Here is a 25,973-nt window from a genome sequence, read left to right as displayed (position 1 = left end):
CAAGGATAAAATAAGTTTTTATTTATATTCTTATAGTAAAGGTGGAAGCCTCAACTTGCAAGACAATTCTCGGGCAGTATGTACAACATACTTTTTATTTCCATGGAATGGAATCAAACACCGACTGAGACTACAGAGTATACACTAGAAATCAGCAAATGCTGGCAACAGAGTAGGAAAAAGACAAAGAAGTGAAGCCTAAAGGCAGGAAACCCTTCACTGGGATCTGTTGACCACAGCCAGAGCCAGGGCTGGATCACACAGTGGCGACAAGTTCTGGGACAGGAGGAAAAGAAGGAGGGCGGGGAGGATGTACTGGGCTGTGGGTTTAGTACCAGGTAAGTCGCTCTTGGTATTTACATAAAAATAGTTGGCTCTATTTTTTAGAAATACACACAGAAAGAAATGAAGATTTGATCATTACTTTATGAATCTGTCGCTTTACAATATCGACATCATCAGAAATAGGGGCATTTCATTCAGATTCAAATTTCAGTAGCAGGAAATAAATATCAAAACATCATCACTGGCCCTTAATACAAAACCTCTACCCCACCTAAAACTCCCCCCCTGCCCCACCCACAAATAGCCACCCCGACCACTCCGGGGAGGTCGGTTCACTGCTGCCATCTCCTATACATACCAGTGTCACGTGGCCTTCTGTAAGGCTGGCTCTGCAGGCTTAAACAACTGAAGAGTGAAACATGCCAAGGATCCTGAAAATCTGTCCCCGCTTTCCTTTTATACCACATACTTCTTCAAGAATATGGTCTTTCAACAGAAGCGATAGCTTTTCCAAGAAAATAATCCTTACAAAGGAGAGGGGGTCACTTCTGATTACTCCAATCAGGTCATCTTGTCAAAGCACAGCAGTTCAGAGATTCACAAAGTCCACCAAACACAGGTGACAGGGGACTGGGAGGAGAGCCTAGCAGGGCAGGCATTCTCCAGGCACATGCTCTGAGGGCTGGAGGAGCTGGTGGGGTGGGCAGGACACCATGTACTCAGAGGTCTGGCCGGCCGTCTGTCCTCCACAGAAAGAGCTGCCAAGTTAGGGTGTTTTGGTTTAAAATTTCTGGTGGGGACAGGAACCCCTGAAGGGAATACATTTAAAAATAGTGGACACAGGGAAGGGGATGAGAGCTGTTGTCCAAGAGCTTCTATGCAAAAATAACAATTAATAAAAGGAAAAGGAAAATAAAGAGTCTTTTCAATGGTTTTGAGGGTTCTAACGATGAACTGAAAGGAGGATGAGACGATGGAGACGACAGTTTTTATTGCTGGCCTGCCTGCCCCGCATGGCTTAGCTGGCCTCCATCCGGAGTTTCTTCCTGTTCTGGGGCTCTTCAGGCTCGGATTCTGAGCTGGAGTCTGAACCCCCATCGAAGGCAGAGATGGTGCCGCCCTTGGCGTTGGTGTAGAGGCTGTTGTCTGAGGAGGGGTAGTTGGTCTGCAGTTGGGCACTTGACCTTGCCTTCTCCAGTGCACGGACTAAAAGGCAACCAAGGGAGCATGTTACCACCTTCTGGAGATCCGAAGCGACCAAGTGTCAGATTCAGGGTCCAGCCTGTTCTTCCTAAGGGTTTGCTTGCTGGCCCCCAAGGCACAGGGTGGCTCAGAAGTCATTCCCTTCTGGTGGCTGTTCCACCTGTACATTTCCATTCCCCCTTTTCCAACAACTGCCACACCACCCTGAAGAGAAGGCTTGTGATGAGACACCGTCCTGCCATGGACCCAGCATAGAGACCAGAGCAAGAGTTCCCTGTTGGATTGAGCAACGCAACGACAGAGAAGAAAGCTAGCCTGGCAATGCTAGGCTCCGTGAAGGTGTGAAGGCCCAATGATAGCAGGAAAGGACGACAAAATATATTGGGTCAAAGAAAGCTTTTGGCTTGGCTCTCATAAACAAAGGCTACGCGGAATGACAAGCTGGACACTTGGAAGCAAGTCACCAATACACACAAAATACCTGGGCCTTTCAACAGACACCCCTACATGCAGGCTGCTTGGCCCATTATCCAACCCGCTGCCGCCACCCACTGCCCATCCCTTGGTTCAGCTCAGCTTGAGCCTGGAGGATCAACCCTTCATGTTATTTATTTTATGTGAGATGTTCTAACCCAGGTGGGTACTTGCATTTCCTTTTACTTGCATCTTCCATGAGGGAGGAAGAGAAGTGAATTCCCCAGGAACAAAGAACTTGATCAGCTCTCGCTTTCCCCTGTGGTTATAGGAAAAGGCGGGTGTGAGCATTGAAGAACAGCAGGGGCCTGGCCCATAGGCTGCCCTGATTGGACTACTATCGACAATAGGGAGGGCTCACTGTCCCTGAACTCCTGGAGACTCTGGTACTTACATGGCACATTCTACTCCAGGGATCTCAAAGCTCTGTTCAGCTACCTGATACAAGGTGTGACCCTTACTGCAGGCAGAGCACCTGAGGCCCAAGGAAGGGAGAGATCAGGCCAGAAAAGATACAAGCCTTTGGATGTTCAATTCCCTAGCTCCTCCATCTCCTCACTGGAGTGTCTGGTCCTTCCTCAGGATGGCTCTAATACTCAACTTCGAAGGCCCATGGAGCAGGGCTGAGGACGCATCTGAAGCATGGTCCTCTGGCTCTGACCGAAGGCCCAGGTATGAAAGCCCCAGCCTGGCCGGGCACAGCAGGGCTAGTTGCCCCATGAGCTTGGTTGCTCACCTTGTTGCTCCAGAAGAGCATTCTGCCGCTTGAGGTCATCAATGTCTTGCTGGTGCGTATGGTTTTTCCTTCGCATATACTGGATATACTCTGTTGCTTTGTCTAGGATTTGGGCCCGGGATGCCTGTTGCAATATGAGGGGGGGAAAAAAGTGACAAAATAAAGACCAAGTCTGCACAGCAGGAGAACCATGTCTTTCTTTGGCAACAGCATGAGGGAAAGAAAGGCTGGAAACAGGAGAATGGGCAAGATGGAAAAGGCTGAGGAAGAGTAATGGCGAGTTACGGCCTTTATCCCAAAGGCCAAGTGATTCACAGAACTTGCCTACACAGTCTTAGGGGCTCTACCAGGAACCCAGGACTCAGAGCCATGCTGGTTTATTTAAAACCACTAGCTAGATCATGCATGGCCTAGGCTTAAGAGTCCGTCTGACTCCTGAACTTGTACTTCTCTCAGCCTCTCTGGATCTTTTCCCCATGGTTTTAAGGCCAGGCAGGCCTCCCATCTGTTGGGATTACAGCCAGAGGCAACACTCTCAACCCTCTGGCTCTCTAGCTTGCTTTAAAGTCTTCAGCTTGCCTGTGCCTGAGACAGGCTGGCCTTGAGCTCACTTGTGGCTGAGTATGCCACTTCTACGTTTACTTCCTGAGTGCTGGGAGAACTATTCTAGTTTCATGTGGTGCTACGGGCTTTGTGCATGCTAGACACAGCTTAACTACATCTGGAGACGCCAAAACACAATGAAAGCTCAGGCCACATACACTCTGTTAGGGCCTGGCCACAGGCAGTGGGTTCAGAATGACAAGAGCAAGGGCTGGGGTAGACGTGGCTTGGCATCAAAGTGGGTACATTTTCCCCCATCAAGGTCTTAGGACTTCACCAAACCCTCAGACTAATGGGAAATGAGCTTAACTATACAATGGTCCTGCTGCATCACCATTGTCTAAAGAGACAATCATGAAAGCTGTAGGTACTTAAATTCAAGACAGGAAAAACATGTAGTTGAGCCATCCCAGGAAACAGCCACACCTCTACAATTATAGTAGGCAGTCTGGGCCTGGCTCATCAGGGGAACAAGTTAATAAGTAAGTAAACAAAATGGGTAGCAGGTTACTGTTTACTGAGCCCCTAGAGTCAAACTTGTTTGGAAGATTCCCACCAGGCTGCCTATATGGCCAGTGTTAAAGCCAGGCCACAGATCCAACATGTAAATTGGTCAGGTGTAAGCTCTGGGCAGGGCAGCATAGTAGCCCTGAAGTCTGGTGGCATTCATTACAAAGGCTTTGTACTCAAAGGGCAGTGTTTGACAATTCTGTTATTATACCCCAGTGCTCTGAACCACCAGAAAACAGTGAGGGGAAGGCAGCAAACACACCAGGACTCAAGCTAGCAAGCTAGCAAATCTGTTTACTCCTATTTTTTAAAAAATCCTAATGACCAATTACAGACCTTAGGGTAGGCAAGGTGAAGTGTGCAAGGCCTGAACTTTTACCAGTCCTTGAGAACACTAGAATTTCCAGGCTTTCCTTTTATAGTACCTCATGGTGATCTGCTCAAGAGGAAAGCATTCATATTCAATCAACCGTTTTTATCTGGTAAGAGTTATGTGCAAGGTAGTCACTGTGGGGAAACAAAATGTATTGGCCACAGCTTCTTTGCCCATAAGCTTATTGTCTAGTGGAGAAGATAAGTACGTCTATATGCAGACACGCCACAGGCAGTGCTGACAAGTGTGAAGACTAGGAGATTACTAATGTCACTGAAGATGCAGCTTCTGGCTAGAGTGACAACCCACTGTGTGGTAGACACTGGCCTTAGTGCTGCACACTATGACACAGTGACCTAACTGAGTAGCACAAGGGCATGAGGTGGGGGTTAAGCTGGGTGTGTGCCTTTAGCCGAGTAGTCACCCTGTGTAAGAGGAATGAGGTGACCCAGCAGTGGACAGATACCTCAGAGGCTCTCACTCTTCAAAGAGCCTTCTGAGGGCATCGCTGGCACAATGGGTGCGGGGAGCACATCACTAGTAAGGACCAATTAAATTACCTTGCCCCTTTGACAGAAAGGTACCTGAAGCTGCTTGGCCGAGAATGACAGGCGGCAGGGTAGGGATGCAGAAGACAGAGTTATAGTACCTCTTTGTACCTAGACATTCCTGCCCACGGCTGCTCCTCACCAACTCGAAACCCTCCACCCTCTCTAAGTCCTTGCACATAGATACACCTCGGTCTGTTCACTGAGTCTGGATCTGCTTTGAAACTGTGGTCTTCTAAGTGCTGGGATTAAAAATAAGTGTGTACATTCTCTTTTTAAATTTGCCTATTTTAAAGCTGTTTTTCTAACAGTTCTCAGAAGGTAGCCTTAGTTCTTAAGGCGTGCGTCCATCTAGGACAAGAGGAGAAAGGTAGAATCTGAAACTGAGAGTGCCTGCATGTGGCCGGTGCCGACTCCCGCTGAGCAGCAAAGCGACTTCAGTGCACCCCCAGTTTCTCTTTCAGATACTTACAACCGAAACCTGGAAAGCAGAACCAGAAGGTGAAAAGCGAGTGGTCAGCATAGGCCAGAGAAGCGAACACGGGGCTCCAGGCGACAGCACTTCAGAACACTTTTCAGTGAGGACGAATTATAAAGACTCAAAACAGTGCTTTGGGAACGAGAGGTCCCCAAAGAACATTGGCCTGGTTTTGTTTGCTTCTAACTTTTAAAAAAGGAGATAGGGTCTTACTGTGTAGCCCTGGCTGTCCTGGAACTCACTCTGTAGAGCAGGCTGGCCTCCAACTCTGAGATCCACCTGCATCCTGAATGCTGGGATCAAAGGCATACACCACTGCAACCACCTGGCTGGCCTGTTTTAAATCCAGTGTTCAAGGCATTCCTAATGCTAAACACAACATAGCCCTTCCTCTAACTCCTACTAAAAGCAGACGTGCCCTTGGTCACGTGGGTAGGCTGCCCCTGGCCAATCAACAAACCTAGAAAAACGGTCCAGTTCACTTTATTTTGTTCTCTCCAAGACACTCAAAAAGTCTAAAAAGTTAAAAAACACAAGATATAGGATGCTACAAAATATTAAACTTACATCCACTCCAGGGGAGAAAAACAGAAAGCTAAAGTCAGAAAATGCAAGGTTCATCTGCAATCAATGCCTTTCGTCTTTTTAAACCACAAGACTACATGAGCAGCCACAACCCTCCCAGCCTTTATGAGTTCAGAGTACTTGAACAATAAACATAAAGGTCCTGGGATTTATGGCATGGACTATGGAATGGGTCTAGGCTTTCGGTTTCTGTTTTCTGAAAAGGAGCAGGGTCAGCACAGTCAAGTGAATGTTCACGTGCGTCCTGTGACTACACAGAGCCTGGTAAGTCAACATGCGCACAGATCAACCATGTCTTAGTAAGGACCCAGATGATTTTTTGCCCTATTTAGTTTTTAATATTTAGAAAGCACTAATTCTGCCTTCTGAGTAGGCTAGGCTCTTCTGAATAGGTTGGACAGTGCTGTGGGCCAGGACAGATTGTGGCTGTAGGAACTAAAGAGGCAGTGCTATGCTATATATACACAGCAGCATAGAGAGCCAGCTGCAGGCAGATGCTGGGCAGCCTTGCTAGTTCTTGTTGAAAGCCCATGCTTAAACACAGGAGTAAGAATAACCAGTGCAACAGAAACAGCTCACACGGAATACTGGGGGCCAGGCACCCCACACAACCTTCTGTGTGAGGAACCTGATGCACAAACAGATTGTAACCTACTCAGTGCTGGTGAACTTGTAGGTAATAGTCAGAAATTGAAACCAAGTGTCAAATATACTTCTATTTTAGGAACAGAACTGCAGAGACAGAGTTATCACGGCAAGAAAAACCAAAGATGAGGAACAGGACTTGGGGAGAATCACTGATCTGCCTGCAAAGATGGCAATGAAAACCCCAGTGAAGATGGTTTCCTTAAAGTAGAGTCAAGGCGGATGGTGAGCAAGCAGCTCCATGCACAGGCCTAGGCCCAGGCTGAAAAGCAATGGCGGAAGACTGGTCTTTTTTGTTAAAATGTAAGAAGTGAGAAACAAAATCAAACAAGCAAACAGCTGGCTTATAATAACAGTGGCATCAAAAAAACACTGCTTTCCACAGATGAGACCTAAAGAGGCTCCTAGCAGAGGAGGAGGGCCGGAGCCACAGTGCTTATGGCTTCACTGCCTCCTGGAAACCTAGAAAAGGAGGAAAACCCACAAGGTACAATGAGGAGCTTTCCAGGTCTGGCAACAGGTGGCCTGAAGGGAAGGGATGTCATTTCCTGCGGTACAACCCTTTTTCTGAAAACAGAAAACAGGGGCAACCTACCCATGTGTCTGGCAAAAGTTTCATATTTCAAAAAAGGACTCAAACCCTTTAAAGAAGCTGATTCTAATTAGACTCTCACGGGTTTGTATGCTCCCTGAGGCTCATCAACACAGCCATGTCAGGGTTATTAAGTCACAGAGCCAGTGAGATGGCAGTGGTTAGAACTCAGTGGAAGAAGAGAACTGACTCCCAAAAGCTGCCCTCTTCTGACCCCACCAGCTACCCCTGACACAGAGAAAGCAAAAGCTCCAGATTTAGTTCTCAGTCTTACCACACGTAGTATTTTTATAAAGAAAGCCAAACTGGTTAGACAACAGGGTGTGAGAGACAAGGGAGAGAGACCACAGGAGCCTCAGCTCACTAACATGAGGAGCATCTCTGCCCTTCCCTGAGGACCTAAAGCCAGCAGCTCCACTAGTCCCTGTTCTCCAGCCAGATGCTCGCTAGGCATTGTGGGCCATTACATCTGCTATAATGCCAGTATTTGGGAGGCTGAGGAAGGAGAATGGTGAGTTCAAGGCCAGACCGTTTTACAAAGACCCTGTCGTGAAGAACCTTAAGTGGTGGGGGAGGAGGCAGGCAAATCTGGTGAACATTTCCGTTGAATAAGCCACTTTCTGGAAATGAAAATTAGCAAATTTGTACAACAAATGTAGATCTCCTCTAAAACTAATTCACTCCGAAATGGAACCCATCAGTCGCAGCAAGAGGTGAGAGGCTAAAGTTCCTTAAAAGCTTTGTGTTTGCAGGCCCTTGGCTGACCATTAGGCAGAACACCAATGACAGAGCCTACAAGACCTTGGCTTAAGGGTCAAAACTTATTTTAAAACCTTATGGGCTCAATTGCGATGCTGGGACCCTGGTAGAAGGTGTGGCACTTCCTCATCAAACTTTGTTCAAAAGAGTAGACACAACACATAGCTCCTTGAAGAGGAAATGGATCTAGTGAATAACATGTGGAAAAGCATTTACCAAACAAAAGTTTTAAAGCCAATTACTAGTTTTTTGCCTACAAAGTTAGTTATGCTCTAAGGCCCAGTGATGGTGAAATTGAGACAGTCAAACTCCATGGAAAGACGCCAAAGTTTACAAAGAGAGAATGAGATGGAAACAGTCCTCGTGGAAGTATCTTGGCAACACACAGCAAAGCCAGTGGTAGTACCCTTCATCCAACTCCTGAGAGGGATTCTGAATACAGAATGGCCACACACTTCATGCTGTTCATCACTCTAGTTATAAAATGTAAGAAGTGTACAAAACCCCAATTGGCCAACAGAAGCATCCCAATGACTAAATATGAATGATGTATCATTTGGGGGAAGATGAGATCTGTAAACACAACTAGCGATTCACACTTTACCCATGGCCAGTGTGCCCAGAGATAGACAGTGCAATAGGTGCCCTTGCTTCTTAAACGTTATCAGTTGTATGCATTAGGGGTGGGGTGGGGTGGGGGAGTTCTCATGCAGACTAGGATAGGCACAAATCCATTAAGTAATTGAGGCTGACCTTCAACGTCACCTCCCAAATGCTGGGATTACAGATGTGCACCACCACAGCTGGTTATACAATGCTGGGATGTAACCCAGGGCTTCAGGCATGCTAGGCAAGCCCTCCACCAACAGATCTGCATCTGCAGCCTCTGGGTTGAAAATTAAAATAATAGCTTTTGGTGGGAAAAAAGAAGACAGTCTGATATCACTTTAAGGTGGCAACCATTTTTAGTCACAATTAACTGGAGGGTAACACAGGGAGTATAGAGTTTACTACATAATCCAGTACAATCCCACACTAGCCATATGGCTAATGAATACTTGAAGGTGTTCAGTCCAAATTGCAGTGACTACAAATATAGGAAATATAATATATATAAATACTTAATAATCTGAAGAAACAAAGACTGCAAGTACCTCTCCTGGCGCTCTGAAGGGAAAGCCCCACCCTGGGCTCTGCAAGGACTTTGGGATGTTCCTCCAGTAGTATCACCTTTGGTCACAGAATTAAGTCTAGGAAGATGGCTCCCATCTGATTTTGCAAGGTAAGCAGAGTTAGGTCTGGTAAGTACAGACAGAGGAGAGCCTATGGAGCCATGGAATCAGGAACATGCGTGACTTAAGGGCAAGAGAAGCATTTGAGAGAGAAGACAGGAGGTGGTGACTGGCAGCACCAGAATGCAGGCAGGGGAAATGCTTGGACACAGCTCTAGGGTCAGACATTATCTGGGTCCTGAGGCCAGAGTGACCTTGAGAGCCTGAGAGAGGTTGACAATGGCATTTTAGACAAACAAGAGGAAGGAGACACAATCTTTCATGATAGGATGGTTCTTACGAGAAAAGCAGCAAGCAATGCTGAGTCCTTACCAGCCTGGTCCATGAGAAGACCTTGTAGGTAAGACACAGAAACAGTGTACACAGAAGCTGATACTTGCACAAATTGGAGTTTGGCTAGTGAGTAATGAATGAGGTGAAATGGACAGGGCTATGGTTTATATTCCATTTCAAAGACAACCCGCCAACACCATCCACAGGAAAGAGGCATTTCCCAGATACTATAAGCAGCACAGACGCAGAGTTCCTCCATTAAGCCTGAGAGACAGGTTCCCTGCCTTGGTGTGTGTGTGTGTGTGTAAGAGAAAGAGAGAGAGAGAGAGAGAGAGAGAGAGAGAGAGAGAGAGAGGGAGGGAGGGAGGAAGGGAGGGAGGGAGGGAGGGAGGGAGGGAGGGAGGGAGGGAGAGGGAGAGAACATCAGGCAAACACAAATACTGGTAAGATGACATTGGGATTTGAATATATGCCAAGAACCATTATATTCTTTGCCTTAACAAAGCTATGTCTTAAAACACACCTGCCTCATTAAGGAAACCAGACTTTACCTGAAGTGAAACAGAGATTAGCTCTATCTTTTTAAATGTTGTTAGATGTTAGCCTCTTTCCCTGCATGAGGGCAAAGACCTCAAGAGTAGAGGCTACCTATCTGGTCTCTACACTTCCATAGCACTCACAGGGTCTCAATTGCACCGGTACACACAAGAGAGTCGGGAGCTGTTATTCTAGGGGCTGTGTAAGCCACTGTTTTCTTGCCTCTTGCCACAACCACAGGTGGAGAACCTGTCATGTGCTGGATCCCTGTACTCTCACATCAAAGTCAAGAAATTCTGAGCTAAGGGCTCCATAGGCTCTCCTCTGTCTTAGTACTTACCAGACCTAACTCTGCTTACCTTGCAAAATCAGATGGGAGCCATCTTCCTAGACTTAATTCTGTGACCAAAGGTGATACTTCTGGAGGAACATCCCTAAGGTTCTGGTTTGCTTGTTGAGACAGGTTCTCACGTAGCTGAGTGACCTCACACTTGCATGTAGCCACGGGTGACCTGGGATCTCCTGATTCTCTTGCTTTCACCCCAATCACTTTGATTACAGCATGTAGCGCCATGCCTAGCAAAATCCTGCGCTCAAATGCTGTATGTACGGTAGTACTCTTTCCATGCATCTCTATCAGGAAGAAATCCACAGCACAAATGCCTGAGAGAAAACTACAGACAATAAGCAGGCATTTAAGAAACAACTATAAGATGTGAAAAATTCCTATGATTGCTACCCCGCTGCAAATGGCAATGGCGAAAGCAACCTTCTATTCCAACTGTTGACCATGATATGCAGAAATGCCCGGCTGTAAACATTCTGAACTGGTACTAGAGTCAATTCATGGGCTAGAGGAGGAAGTTTATTCCCACATAAAGGCAATGGGCTGTCTCCAAGGTCTTGCCCCCAACTAACAAATCATCAGTGAACTCAGCACCCAGGAACCATTGAGAAACACATCCTAGAGTCCACCTAAAGATGATTACAGCAACTTCTATTCAAGAAAAGCACTATCTTTCCATTTTTCCTAGTTAGCTCCACCTTCAACTGAAAAACTATAAGAGAAAACAAAACAACCCCCCACCACTGCCCAAAAAGAAACCCAGTTAAAACAACAGAGTATGAAGGTGCACTCCCCAACCCAGGGACTGATGACAAATCTAAATAAATCATCACGGACAGGAACCATCCATCCACTTTCTGGGGCCATGCAGAGAGGTGTAAATTCAGCTCTGCACTTTGGTGTAACCTGAATAAACCACTTTAGAGGAGCATTTTCATAGCAACTCCTTTATGACACACTGCTGAGATAACAAGTCTACCTCAAGAAAACTCCCAAGAGATGACAAGATTTAAGTACTTAAGCAAGACTAACTTTATTTGTTGCTTTATTCTTTCACAATCTCACACATACATATAATGAACTTTGAGCGTATTTTCCACATTATGTTCCCCACCCCTTCCACTGAACCCCTCTTCTTCCCAACATGTCACCCTCTTTACTTACATGCTTTTTTTTTCTTTTTATGAGCCCTTTTGCATTTAACCAAGATTGCTAGCACCGAGTAGTGGAGATTTTGTTTGGTACTCTAGGCAGACTTCAGACCTCAGGCAACCTTCCTGCATCTGCCTGTGAATGATGTACCCCTGTGCCGCTGTACCAGGCTTGATATCATTAAAACACCCTCAGACTGCTTATCCTCCAGTACTGCCAGAAGATGGAACTCAGGGGTCTCAGATCTATTCCTTGTTCTGGTACACACTGGGTCATGACCTTAAGCAGGCACCTACCTCATCCTTGACAACAGCAAGGGCAACAACAGGCTGTGCTTGAGGCTAGCCTAACTCACCATGGAGCTGACAATGACCCTGAACTTCTGGTCCTACTGCCTTCACCTCCTAAGTACTGGGATTACAGGTATTCAATACCACTCCCAGATTACTGGCCTTTTCTTTCCTTATTTATTTAAAAAGAAAATCATTCAGTCGTGTGTGTGTGTGTGTGTGTGTGTGTGTGTGTGTGTGTGTGTGAGAGAGAGAGAGAGAGAGAGAGAGAGAGAGAGAGAGAGAGAGAGAGAGAGAGAGAGAGAGAGAGATCCCCTTGAAACTGTAGTTGTAGGATTTTGTGACCCACCAATATGGATGATGAGAATTGAACCCAGGTCCCTGAAAGAGTAGCTCCCTGAACTCAGTTATCCTTCTTCAAGGTTACAAGAGTTAGGAATAAAGGCATTCTTTATGATGTTTATTTTATCATACAAATACAAGAAACAAGGAATAAATTGAATTTGTGTCTTACATTTAAAGTTTTCTTTCTTGCCAGACATGGTGATACACTCATGTCATTCCCACACATAGGAGGCTGAGGCAGAAGATCACTATAAATCCTGTATCAACCAAGACTACCTAAGGGGTTGCAAGTCTCAGCTACATTATAAGACCCTGCCTCAAAACAACCAACCAACAAACAAACAAACAAACGGAAGAGTGAAATGTTTCCCCTCTGAGACACAGTAGCACAGGCCTGTTGCCTCAATAATTGAGGGGCTGAAGCAGAATTCTGAGTTCTGATTATGCTATATACAGCAAAAATTCCACAATAAATTTTAAAAAGACCATTTTCTCTCCCCAAGTACCTTGGTTAGGATCCAAATAAATGTTAATTTTTCTTTACATATGTTTTAAAAAAAAAAAAAAAGCAGAGGTAGGGGGATCTCAGTCAGTTCGAGGCCAGACTGACTGGTATATATAGTGAGTTCCAGGACAGCCAGGATACACTGTGTCTCACTGTGTGAGACCCGGTCTCAAAAATAAATAGGAACAAAGTAAAATGTTATATATGTGTATAATGCCCATGATGAAACTCATTACTTTGTATATTTAAAGACATACATAAAGCCAGGCTTGGCGGCACACACCTTTAGTCCCAGCACTTAGGAGACAGGCAGGCAGATTTCTCTTGAGTTTGAAGCCAGCCTGGTTTATATGGTGAGTTTCATGACAGCAAGGACTACATAGTGAGATCCTGTACCATGCCCTCCAAAAAACAAAGAAACTTGAAAATCCATACACACATACATGAACAAAAATGAAAGAGGCTTCAGCTGAAGTTTCAACATCTGGAAGCCTGAAGCAGAAAGAGCACTATGAATTCAAGGCAGTTTGAGAGCCACAGAATGAAACTTCATCTCAAGAAACCAAAACTAAGAAATAAGCAAAAATGTTTAGAAAGGCTTGGACACATGTCACATAATCCCAATGTTAACTACAGAGTCACCTGAACACAAGGATGTTGGCGTCAAAGGCTTTTCTTCCACAATCTGAGCTAAGCTCTCCAAAACTCACACGGAACACTCATTTCATGACCACTTACATGTCACAACCTTAACCATTGCAATTCAAATCAAGAATGAGTCAATTTCCTTTGGTTCCAATACCACATTTTAAGAAGAAAATTGCAACATTTAGTGAGAAGTCAGTCTGAGAGGCCAAAGGGTTCCGGAAGTTAAGCCTCGGTGCACCTGTGGAACTGTAGCAGATGGAAGAACAATGAGCAGCCCTCCTTTGTATGGGAAGAGGCTGGGCGCAGCCAAAGCTAAGCGCAAGCAGGACAGGATGGCCTCTGAAATAAGAATGGCGGCTCGCAAACTGGCAGATTAGGCCTAACAGATGGGATTCTCTTCCTTTGACTAAATTATAAAAAGACTAAGCCAAATCCTAGTACTGATGAGGTGGAGGCAGGTGATGACTTCAAGGTCAGCCTTAATTATGCAGTGAGTTCCAGGACAGCCAGAGATAGAAGAAATGCCATCTCAACAAACATGTAAACACAGCAAGTTACAACAGAGGGCCTGGTATCATCCCCTCACCCGTTCCTTAGCTGCTCTGGCCTGTCCAAGTCTCCTCAACTGCCCCTGAACACTCCTCAGGTCCTGGCTCATGGCTGCTGTTACACTCACTTTTCTCCTGCCTGGAATGCTCAGCACCAGCTCAGTGTCAGACAGACAGACTGATACTTTTTCACTCCCACAAAATCTGCCAAAGGCCATCTTGCCAATAAGATCTGTCTGTCCCAATATAAGTTCCACCATTCTTTCCACCTTCATTTCCTCCATAGCCCACACACATAGATAGCCCTGGCTAGCCAGGAACTTGATATGCAGTTCAAACTGGCTCAAACTTAAAAAGATCCACGTGCCCCTGACCTTCCATGTGCTGTGATTAGCTTCACCAGCACTATGCCTAGGCATATTCATATTTTTAGTGATTACTTAATTTCTACCACTTCCTTGCTAGAATAAAAGACCTCCTTCTTCTTGCTAAGAATAGTGGCTGGGCTACACAGACCCTCAGCAAGTATTTGCTGAATGAAGTAAGTGAAAGGGCCACAAGTGAAGAACTCTTTATTCCATTTGTATCACACTAAGTTGAAACCTTCACCTTCTCTAAAAAAAGGAGGCAACAGGATTTAGTATGATGAAACTATAAGGACTTAAGGAAGAATGTAAAAGCAAGGTAAGAGACTCCAAATAAGGAAGAGGTACAGCTGTGGCTTGTGATCTACTCTTTCCAGTGTTTTCAAACTTAAGTCCTCAGAATCACCTGACTGTTTGTTGCAAGTGCACATTCTCAGACTTACCTCCGGGAAGCTCACTTGATGTGGGGGGCTCACAGCTCACCTATGAGAAGCACATCCTCAGTATCTCTCATTACATGAGAGACTTAGGTAAAGGCAACACTTGCCCATGTACCTCACCAAATGCTGTCAAATGGCACTGTGGTATACAAACTAAGCACCCACTGTCAACAGGTTAGACGTGCATAAGACATAAATCTTTTGCACAAAGGGTGCGTCTCTCAGTCATAAAGATTTCCTGTGGTGCTCAGTGTTACACTCAGGAATGTGGTTATTCCGGAAAGTACCTTGGTTCAAGGCCATTAAATCAAGTACATACTAAGTGGGCTTAAGCCACAGCAGATTCTGGTTTTGTAATACTGTATTCACATGGCCTATTCGTGTTTTCCCGTAAGCTTAGACTTACTCCACACTTCAACCACACAGAAGGCCACATCATAGAAAATATAAAGCATAGCTTTCCAACTTTCTATAAACATGAAAAATTTGGTCTTGGATAACCAAACAAATTCAGGACACTTAACATATAACTAAAGCATAAAGCCACTTACAGTATACCTAGAGTAAAGATTGTTTTTAGTAAATAGTGCTTCTTAAGCTAGATGTAGTAGCACGTGCCTGTAAAGCCAACAAGCAGGAGAGGCTGAATCCAAAGCTCAGGCCAGTCTGGCTATACAGTGAGGCTCTTTCAAACAAGCTGACCAAGTGTGCTGGAGGACACCTGTAATCCCAGCACTTGGGGAGATGTTCACTTGGGGAAAAATTCAAGGATATCCTTAGCTATGTAGCCAGTTCCAGGCTAGCCTAGGCTATGTGAGACCTTGTCTCAAAAAAAAAAAAAAGTTGTTTTTCATTTTCTCAATGTTGGGGATCACCCACAGGACCTACACACTATATAGTAGGCATCCCATGATTGAATTCTTCTCCCCTCAACATTGTATCAATAACCCTCAAAAAACACAAGTGTTCTATTGAAGGACTACAAAAAGCAGCCTGCTAATTATGTCAAGGGTGGAACTAATTATGCAAACAAATGTTCTTTCTGTATTCCAAGGAGTGACCCTACCTCATAGGCTTTTGTTCAAAGCTTTTGTTTTTTGAAGCTAGAAACACTGGCTCCTATCTCTTCAGGGAACGTGAGAGTTTCTAAAAGCTGCTAGGAAGATGAGAGTGATTACTTTTTACTTCATCTCTCTTAACTCTTGTTCTACAGCTTACAAGGCTCTCTATACATCTTGGGAAGAACAGCTAGCTGTCAGGTCTGGAAATCACTGCTGGCCTGGCAGGTTCACAGACTGCCGGCAAGCGTTCATTTACACTAAATACTGATGTTGAACTGCACGAGAGAAATTCCCACAGCCATTTAGGGAGTTGCTGCTGGCCTGAGGAATCTTTAGTGATCCTAAACTAATTACAGACCAAGTTATATACTACAGTATATAGTTATAATAATGTTGTGAATGACTAATTTATTTGCCTAACATATACAAGGCCCTGGGTTCAATGCCCAGCACCACCAAAGAAAATGTAATCAATTCCATGAATCTCCTGGGGCTATCTCATAAACAGCTCCATTTGAAATGATGTTTTTTCTAAAGATAATCAAGAACAACTGAGATTGGGGAACTTCCAAAGAACCAAAAAAATATAAGAACATGCCACCTGACTGTATATCTTTACAGAAGGGATACCCTAATGGGTTCTAAGCTACTGGTGGGCCAACAACAAACTCACCTTCTCTCCTTGGAGTGATGGGACTGAGTCCCGCAAACTGTGAAAGCTGTCTTTGATGTGGTCCCTACGTTTTCGTTCCAGTGCATTATGATGAGCCCGTTTGTCGGCCTAGGAGAACGAAGAAGAAAGAGCATGTTAGGAATGCCACTCCTTTCGCAGGTGGATATGGAAAAGCCTGGAGGTGTATGCAGTCAGCGCTGTCCCTGGCAAGTGGACTGGAAGATTTGTAGTGAGAAGGGCAGTTAGGAGTCTCCAGAATTAAGCTCTGTTAAAGGAGGAGAAAGGGGGTGAGCAAGGCTTGCAACAGGAACATCCAAAGTAGCAAGATGGATCCAGCTCATGCACAAGTAAAATCAAGGTTATTCACAGGGACAAAGTATGACTCTCCTGTAAGTGTCCTCAACTTACATGATGGAGCAGTTGCCAACCTGTGGTTGGAATGTAACTAAGAAAGCTCCAGTGGGCACTTTCGTAAGACACAGTTACCTTATATCATGAGATCTGGGGAAGCGGGGTGCTTCTGCCCACATGAGACCCACCATCCATCCACAGGCTCTGCTCTGACACCCTCCTGCTAAAGGTCACTAGTGTAGCCTCTGATCAAGTCATACAAGAGAGCCCCAAACCTCTGGAAAACACAGTTGCATCTGAGGTCATTATGACAGAGCTGACAGATGTGCCGACTGCATTTGGATTTCCTCTAACACAGGCTGAGCCAGAAAGGCAGTTTTGGGTAGTAGACCTTCTGACACCTACATGTTCTTCGTAAACTCCCCCAGGCACTTGAAGGAGGTCAGGTCCACTTGGCAGTTTTCTAAATACCCTAACCAGTCTTTAACCTTTCCTGCTTAGAATTATAAACAGTCAGCTGTTGAGGAGCAGGGCTGCCAACCAATCAGGAAGGGTTGCTGGGGAGCACTGCCAAGGTGCTTCATCTCCCTCTAAACAGAAAACAAGGACCTACTTCAGCAAGAGCTTCGCCACACCTAAACTTCAGGAATTACAGAGACACTCTCTCGAGACTTTACCCTGACTAGAGCAGGCTGTGCTAAGCCAGCCTAAAGAGCCTGTCTATACATTACAAAGTGACCTGGCTATTAAGCCCAGAGTGCCAAGAATTTTGAAAATGCAGCAACAAGTGTAAACTTGGTTTAATGCCACTTCCAATGAATCCTTCTACTAGAAAAGATGGGCAGATAGAAATCAGACAAGAGCCATGAGAAGAAAATGATTTGAAATTCTATTATCAAATTCTAAGTCTGTGACTCACTATGGAGGAAGAGCCTGGAGTCCCTGTGGCCTGCGGGTTGCTCCTGATCTCTCAGGTGACTTGCCTACAGTTCTGTTAACCAATACAAATTCCCATCACAGCCACTGTCCTGGAGATGGAGAAGCTGGGAGGACTTGTAAAATTATCCCTTCTTAAACCCCAGTTCACTGTAAAGCAAAGTTATTTTCTTGACTAGTTATATAGAAAATACAATGGAGAATCTGCAAAAAGATTGGAAACCCAGGTAACTGAGGTTAGAGGTGGTAGCTCTGTAGTATACAGGAGGGCAACTATGGTTGCCCTCTAACAGCAGTGTAAAACAGCATGAAGGAACTAAACCCACCAATACCCAGGTAAACTGGCTGCTACAACCAATACCTGAGGAGTGCAAGACATCTAGGAGCAGCATGTGACATGCTCTGGTGTTTGCTTTGGTTTCTAAGATGGTCTGTTTACCTGCAAATCAACTGTTCAGCTTTAGTCTTCAGCAGCAGCCCAAGATACTCCTGTCTACTAAATCACCCCAACTCTTGGCTCTCCTCCCAGCGTAAGAGCTGTGCACAGAAGCAGTGACCCCAGTTACCCACAATCCCTCCTGTCGATACAAATAAAATCCTAATTGTCTGTTTTCTTTCTGGGAGAACCCTGAAAATCCCAAGCAGTTAGAACTAAGTTGGACTTGGTTTCCTGTGGGCCTGTGCTGCAAACAAGGAGCTAAGTTTAACCCAACACCAAAATCATCCCCACAAGATGCACCACCCCCTCCCATTTGCTGAGCACTGAAAGGACTGAAATGGACAACAAGTCTTTTGGTTGGAGGACTGTAGTGAACTTGGCTATAGACCATGAGCAGAAATCTCAGCTTCTCATCTGGGGAGCCAGCCAAGTTAGAAGTTGGCTCAGCTAGGAGAGGCGGCAGGCCACTGCCTGGTAGAAAGCCTGGGCTGGGGACTGTTGTTCTCCAAGCAGTGGATGGAATTTCTGTGGTGGTTCCAGACCCAATTTAACAGCAGAACAGGGGAATCTTAGACCAGTCCCTCCTGCCATGCCTACCCCTCAGCTGCAATGCCTAAACAGAGACAGCCACAAGGAGGTATTTGTTTTTCCCTTCCCCAAGCCTCATTTGCAAGCACACGTGAAAAACATGCGGAACTCACATGCCTAATTTCAGGCAACTCTGAATTAAGTGACATTTCTAGTGCTTACAGAGCATAGGAAAACTTGACACACCTTCACACAAGGCTGAGAGTTCTCTCTGGAAAGTATTTCCAAGCTGCAGATGAGGCTGAAAGCCCCTAGCCTTGCATGATGGGCCAGTGGGCAGGCCAGTATATTGCCTTGTTAGCCATCGTCTCTTACCCAAAGACTAAGCTTTCAGAATTGAGAAAGAAAACAGAGGTGAAAATTCTCATTACAAGGTGCTAGAGATCATCCCATGAACTGTCGTTTTAAAGCGGCATAGCAATTAACAGCAGCGGAACAAACAAAGCAACTCAGATGAGTGCACACTCTCTCGCCTACACCAAGGAGTGTCTGGTCATGCAAACACTGGCACTGGTGGTACCCTTGTGGTCTAGGAGGTCATAGAGGTCTTCTCGGGCTACACCACAGGTTCCCAAATGACTCCCCTACGTGTCCTCAGGAGCAGTGGCTGGACACTGCTTGCTCTTCAGCATAAGAATTGCAGTTTTGGTCAGCAAGCCCTTCTTCATCAGCATGCCCCAAACTAAGAGAAGTACTAGGGGCCTTGTGATACCAGAGAGTGGGCCACCGCTGCTCAGCAGGAACTACAGCACCAAACAGCTTCCAGCTTTGATGTCTATGCCAAGGTTTTTACTCAGTCTCAGTTTTAGTTCCACCAAACTTTTCCACGCTGGCAGACAGAAGCAAAATCTTCACCTATAATTTGTCCACCTCTCACACTAGCAAGCATGTGTATCTGAGTGCGGTTCAATGTTGAAAGCAAGCTCAGTCGCTGAACTGGCAGGAGGACACAGAAGCTAAGGCGACCCGCTCAGAACTGAGGAGCTCCCTCAAGAGTATTGCCTTCTGACTTATTGCACACAGACTGCACCTTTACTCTCAGCACCTCACCAGTCACCAACCTAATTTCCTGGAAGGCTTAGCATGGAGAAAGAAACATCTTACTGTAAAGGATGTGCAAGGTTCTCCAGAACACCATTTCCTGCCAGCTGCCCGACATCTACCTGTTCCACACATAAGGGGGAGTCTTCTCAATGCCAATGTAGACAACCCTCACCACGGAGAGAATCTCAGTCATTCTTAGTGGATATTTAGTATATTCAGTTTCAGAAATGTAAAGGCTGCACTTTAGAAGGAAGACAGGATTATCAAGCTACACAACACAAGTATTACACAAACACTAAGAATGCTGAAAAATACAAAGGTTCCAGATTTTCCTACAGTATATTACTTCTGATTGATAAAAATCAGGTACATAAAACAATTTCTAAGCAACCTAAAAGTACTCATTTAAATCATCTCAAAAATTGCAACATGAAACGACAGGCAACTGAGATAAGCTCACTAAAGTCTCTAGCAGGTAGACAGTAACTCCAATTTCCTCTTCTGTTTGAAGCCTACGGCTGATAGACACTTGCTTTTGACGTTTTTCCCATCTTTTGGTACCTAAAAGAACTTGGGAACACGACAACCCTGACATGTCATCCCACTAGCCATAGAAGAGGAAGGATTTCTTGGTTAGGACACTGAAGTGGAGCCTGACAGGACACACCTGTAGGCCCTGTACTTGAGAGGCTGACGTGGGAGAATCACTGCAGGTCAGAGGGTAGGCTACATAGCAATCCCGTCATAACCTTTCCTTGCCCCCAAATAAAGATCAAACAGGACTCCTCCAGCAATTCTTTTATCCTCTCAGCCTCTTGATAAAGCAATAACACAACTCTTAAAAACTTAACACCACCTTTCCTTTTCACAGGCTCACACAGGAAGAAAACCTGCTGCTTACGTCACTGGAGCCAACCCTGAGCAGAAATGAAGACTGTGCACCTTGCAGCATTTCTGGCATGAAGCTGATCCCAGGTAAGACACCAAGTTTCCTGAACCCCAACCTCCAAAGTGGTCAAACTCCCTTTCTCCCAAATACCCTTCAATCTCCAACGAAGAGCTGAGAAGTTAAAAATACTAAAGTTTAGTCTAGAATAGCACAAATCTATTTTAAATCTCCAGCCAGTGTTGTAACTGCACCATGGTGAGTTCAGCGGACGTGAAGGACAATACCTGGAGACAGGCCTCGGGGTACTGACCAGCTCAGAATCCTACCCTTCACTTACACTTTCACTCTTTCCCAGAGAAATTTCCCAAACAGAAATAAACCAAAAGGAACGTCGTGCATAACTCAGAAACGTATCTTTAAAATACAACTTACTCCCTTAAAAAAAAAAGAAAGAAACACAAGTGAGATTCTGCAATTATTAAATTTAGTAACTAGTGTTTAGGGCCACTTCCTCTAACAGCTTGCTGTCCCCTGGAGAGGCTGCTTCCGGGTACACGACATTTGTCAGATCAGTTTCACTTTCTGTTAGCCTCCTTCCTAATACTGACCTGAAGGGTTTGCACCTTTCATGAGGCTTAAAATACCATACAGACTGTATAAAATATGATCATCTTTTCATGTTAAGATCCATACAATTTGCTTGTGTATATGTTAGGGTCTCACCCTGTAGCTCAGCTCAAACTAATGGCAATCCTCCTGTCTCAGTATCCAGAGTGCTGGGATTACAGGTGTGAGCTACCACACTTGGGTCCAAGTAACTTTTTAAAAGTTTTCTGCAGTCGTAAACATCTAGTTGTTCAGAGTCCACATTTTAGCTTTTCATTTTAGTCCACATATTTAGCTAACAGCTTTTCACATTAAAAAAAAAGTATTATTTACACTAAATTTCAATAAGCAAATAGATGTATTCATAGGGATGGAGGAAGAATCCATGTTTCTATTCCATCTGTGATTGTCGTTCGATGCAGTGTCTATACCTGCTTTTTTTGTCTATCATGATAAACTTGTGCCAGATAAATCTCAACAAGTACATCAAATTAAAACAAAGGTTCAGCTCCCAGTGACACAAATTTTATTGTCTATGTCCCTAAATGAAAGAAAAAAAAATCCTAAGCACCTTAACAAAAAGAGGTAAAAACAAGTAGACAAAGTCCAGCTTTATGGGGATGGAAGCATTTAGTAAATTAATTTACAACACCCAGGTGGATACTTTAAAAATAACTGCTAATCATAAAATAAGAAAACATCTTTCACTGAGAAGCAAATCTAACTCTAGGATGATCTTTCAAAACCAGCCTAACACTGATGAAGCCCTGTAACCTGCCCATCTTGTAAAGTTGCTTTTTTGTTGTTCGTGTTTTGGTAGAACAGGCTCAAATGAAAACCACCACATCCACACTATTAAGAATAACAGTACCCACATATGGTGGTGAACACATTAAATCACAGTACCGGGAAAGCTGAGGTAGGTGGATTTCTGTGAGTTTGAGGCCAGCCTGAACTACTCAAAAAAAAAAAAAAAAAAAAAAAAAGAGATGATAGCTGAAAGACAAAACAAAAATCTGACTTTCAGAAGTATGTTCAACACTTCATTAAATAAAACATTAGCTGGGCGTGGTGGCGCACACCTTTAATCACAACACTCAGGAGGCAGAGGCAGGCAGATCGCTTGAGTTTGAGGCCAGCCTGGTCTACAAAGCGAGTCTAGGACAGCCAAGGCTACACAGAGAGACTGTCTCGAAAAGCCAAAAAAAAAAAAGAAAGAAAACAGTGAGGATCTCTCAGCACAATCTTCAAGCCCCCTGAGATAAGTACACTGGAGTCCATCAGTGGGCTCTTTTAATGTCCAGGCAATCTGTACAACTGTTGATGCTCTAATGAAGAACAGATACAACTGTTTTTTCCCTGAGACTATTAAATTCCTACACTGGAGTTATCAAAGTGGCATCCTGCATACTTTTTTTTCCATACTAGGGTTGAACCCAGGGCCTCCTGACAGCTAAGCATCCTACCGAGCTATATTCCCCAGCAAGCGAGAGACAAAAGAGAAGAGTTCTTGTTTGTTTGAGCCAGGATCACAAGCTGTAGTCTGGGCTGGAACTCATTCTGTAGCCCAGGTTGGCCTAAAAATCAGGGCAACCCTACTGTCAAAGCCTCGCAAGCACTGGGCTTCCGTACTGGATCACAACCCTGGGTTCTGTGGGGGTTTTTGGTTTTGTTCTTTTGTTTTCTGTATGCTGGGACAGGGCCTCAGTAATCTGCTGAAGCAGGCTTGAATGTTTGATCTTCCTACCTTTGCATCCTGAGTAACTGGGTTCACAGGCCCGGGTAACCACGCCCCGTGTCATCCTTCAAATTCTTACAAGCTCCCAAACAGCTGTTCCACGTATCATTTAGAAATCAGATAACTTGGAGCTAAAGAGATGGCTTAGTGCCGGGCGTGGTGGCGCACACCTCTAATCCCAGCACTCGGGAGGCGGAGGCAGGCGGATCGCTATGACTTGGAGGCTAGCCTGGTCTACAAAGCAAGTCCAGGGCAGCCAAGGCTACACAGAAAGACCCTGTCTCAAAAAAAAACAAAAACAAAAACAAAAAAAAAACAAAAACAAAAAAATAAAGAGATGGCTTAGTAGTTAAAACCTGAGGACCCCAAGTCCAACGCCCAGACCCACATGTTTGAAGAACTGACTCCTTCCTCTGACTTTCACTTGTGAGCCATGGTATACACATGACCACGCACACATTAAAAGAAATGAATGCAGTTTTTAAAAAATAAGTTAAGTAGGCTGCAGCGTCCTAGCAAGAGGGTTTGCCTGGCATGCTTAAGGCCACAGGTTAAACTCCCAGCAGAGTAAAAAATTAAATGCACATGAACAGACCAGAAAAATAATAATCTGTTTTTAGCATTTTAACATTTCTTGTAAAGTAGGAAGGTTCCATGGAGTATGGCTCAGTGGTAGAGGGTCTGACCCCGGTCCTGAAAAAAAACAAAAACCCTAGAAAGATCTGGCAACACTGAGCTCACTCTTTCTCTCCTGTCGCAAGCTCTAGGGCTAGGTGGCTGCTGACTTTTTAGAAGGGGTGTGCACTCCTCAGGACCCCAGTCCTCACCCCCTCCCTCTACCCTTGACTCCTTCATCATCTTGTTGCCTGGGCCCCCCAGGCAAATGCATTTTTGGCTCTCATGCTACATCCTTCTTGCATTTCCAACTATCACTTATTACATTTGTCTCTCTTCTCTGATTTGGACTTATTCTGAGTCTATTCTTTACTCCCTCCCTAATCTATACTTTACTAAGTCTCAGACTTCAAAGAACGAGATCATGGTGCCAACCCAAATCCACAGAAACACCTACAAAAAACCATGAACACCAAAAGCCTAAGATTTCACCAATAGCATGATATGGGGCCACTCATCACCCTCAGCAAAGCTGTCTCCTACAACGCCACTTCTCAATATTTTTTTTTTCCTTAAATGTTAAGTCAGACGACAAGCTGCAATACTTTCAAGACTTAACTTCTGGCTCCTCGGGTTTTCCATTTTTATTGCGGTTGAGAAAACCTCGTTTCTATACTGTAAGGGTCTGCAGCAGTCACGTGACTTTGGCTAAAGGCGATTACTCCATATGCCCTCAGCTCCACACAACTATGCCGATATTGCTTAAAGCATTCTTGCTCCTCAATAAAACCTGACCAGTGTGCTCTGAAATAACACTACCATTCACTTCGGAATTCCCTTGCCTTTCTCACACGCCTCGGCAGCATCCTTCACTACAGAACAGCAGCCAGCACAGTCGGCAGATAGGGCTCCTGTCACTCACCCACCTAACTTAACCTACTCACAAGAATCTACCACCTGAGAACCCAGAATCAGGGGATGTGCAACGCCCCCGACCTCCAACCCCACCAGACTCCATCTCACCTTAGCGGTTAAGAGGAGTTTACAAGAATAGTAAAAGTAACAGAACGATCTCTTTTTCTCTCTGACTCCAAAAAGAACCAAAATGGAACGGAAATGAAAATGAAATGGAGAGTAGGAGACGTACCGCAGATTGAAACCTCGGTTGCTCTTCCTGGAATAAGAGAGAGAGAGAGAGAGAAAAAATAGAAAATATAGAAGTTATTTTTACACTTTGCATTCAATAATAAGAAAGAAAATGCCGGCGGCGGAGGAAGCAGCGGGTGGGGAGTTAGCCTGACAACCCTCCCTCCCTCACTCCCCTCCACTCTCTCCAGCGGGTACCGCAGCCTAGTGGGGGTCCCAGGCACTGCCCCTCCTTCTGTGATCCGAACTGGACAGAGGGAGTCCGGAGCGCTGTCTGCTCTCCTCGGATCCCTCTTGGGAGTCTGAGTACACCCAGCTCCTTCATCCCCAGTACCAACGGGTCACGGGAGGAGGGGAATCGTGGACCCAAGAAGCAGAACCTGAGCGCTTGTCTCCTTGCCCAGGATCCGGACGGATAATAGGGTCCCCAGCCGGGAAGAGTGGAGAGGGAGGCCTCGACACCCTCCTCCACGGGAGGAGGTGGGGGTCCCAGAGGCCGCGTGTCTGCTCCCCACCTTCAGTCCCAGGAGGCCTCTCCGACAGGGCTGGAGGGGAGCGAGCCCGGAGCGCGACGCAGGCGGTCCCGACCCAGGGGGAAGGGGACGGAGGCGGCGGCGACCCGGCCCCCTCCCGCTGTCGCCTCGCTGAGAGCCCTGGCCGCTGTCCCCGTCTGACAACCCGAACCGAAAGGAAGAAGCCCCGGGACTCACGTCGCTCTCCACCTCGATGTCATCGTTATCGCTCATTTCCTACGGCCCAGGGAGCGGCCACTGCAGCGGCGACCGGGGAGGGGAGGGGTGGAGGGAAGGGGGAAGTCACCGACAACAACAAGCCGAGTGCCCCCACGCACACACACACTCACTCACTCGTTCCCTCACTCACTCACTCACACACACTCACACACACACAACACGGGCGACAACCACCTCACTGCAGCACCGGATCAACGGCGGCACGCACGCCCGGTCGGCCCCCTGACACGTGACCGGCCTCTCCGCGCCGGGGTAGACGAGACTTGTAGTCCTCGAGCGTCTGATGGGCAAGTCGGAAAGGACTGAAGAAACTACAAATCCCATCAGGAACCGCACACAGTTTTCGCCAGACTTGCTTGTTGACAGAGCACAGGACGCCTGCGCATCGGGTGGTGGCTGCGAGAGGCGGCGCGGTGCCTCCCGGGAGATGTAGTCCACAGACCGCGAGTTGTCAGGAGATTTTCCTCCCCTGGCGGCAGAGAGGCTGCTGGGAAGACAGGACACGTGGAGGGAGCTGAGCTCCTGGAGCCGGCCGCAGTCTGAGCTCTGGGCGCCCGGCCCGAGGGATTGGGTGGAGGCTCCGGGGGAGAAACTGGCTGCCAA

General features: G+C 45.8%; 1 protein-coding gene across 3 annotated transcripts; it reads right to left on the bottom strand.

Moving 5' to 3' along the window:
* Positions 1-25,623, bottom strand: MAX (MYC associated factor X). Of its 3 annotated transcripts, XR_014781365.1 has the most exons (6): positions 25,329-25,623; positions 24,620-24,646; positions 16,267-16,374; positions 2,699-2,822; positions 2,137-2,221; positions 1,352-1,491 (listed from the first exon to the last, which is right to left on the bottom strand). XR_014781365.1 is itself a non-coding variant. In XM_084793573.1 (5 exons), exons 1-5 carry the CDS (start codon positions 25,362-25,364, stop codon positions 1,304-1,306), a joined length of 483 nt encoding a protein of 160 aa, XP_084649699.1. In that variant the 5' UTR covers positions 25,365-25,615; the 3' UTR covers positions 1-1,303. The 3 variants fall into 3 exon arrangements, 2 of the variants coding, with proteins under 2 accessions (XP_084649699.1, XP_084649700.1); XM_084793573.1 differs by lacking the exon at positions 2,137-2,221 and having other exon boundaries at positions 1-1,491; positions 25,329-25,615; XM_084793574.1 differs by lacking the exons at positions 2,137-2,221; positions 24,620-24,646 and having other exon boundaries at positions 1-1,491; positions 25,329-25,609.
* Positions 25,624-25,973: the final 350 nt, after the last annotated feature.

This window comes from Acomys minous (genome assembly GCF_964271855.1).
Source record: "Acomys minous genome assembly, chromosome: 8".
In the NCBI taxonomy this organism is placed as follows: Eukaryota; Metazoa; Chordata; class Mammalia; order Rodentia; family Muridae; genus Acomys; species Acomys minous.
Note: the sequence above shows the minus strand (reverse complement) of the source record. Positions and strands in the feature narration are given on the sequence as shown.

What these genes read in the sequence shown, in the direction of transcription:
- MAX (XM_084793573.1), bottom strand. Translation starts at nt 25,364, where the DNA reads ATGAGCGATAACGATGACATCGAGGTGGAGAGCGAC. An exon ending in AACCGAGGTTTCAATCTGCG is followed by an intron (nt 16,375 to 24,619) that starts GTACGTCTCCTA and finishes TCGTTCTCCTAG; the next exon opens with GCCGACAAACGGGCTCATCA. An exon ending in TGCTCTTCTGGAGCAACAAG is followed by an intron (nt 1,492 to 2,698) that starts GTGAGCAACCAA and finishes GTTGCCTTTTAG; the next exon opens with TCCGTGCACTGGAGAAGGCA.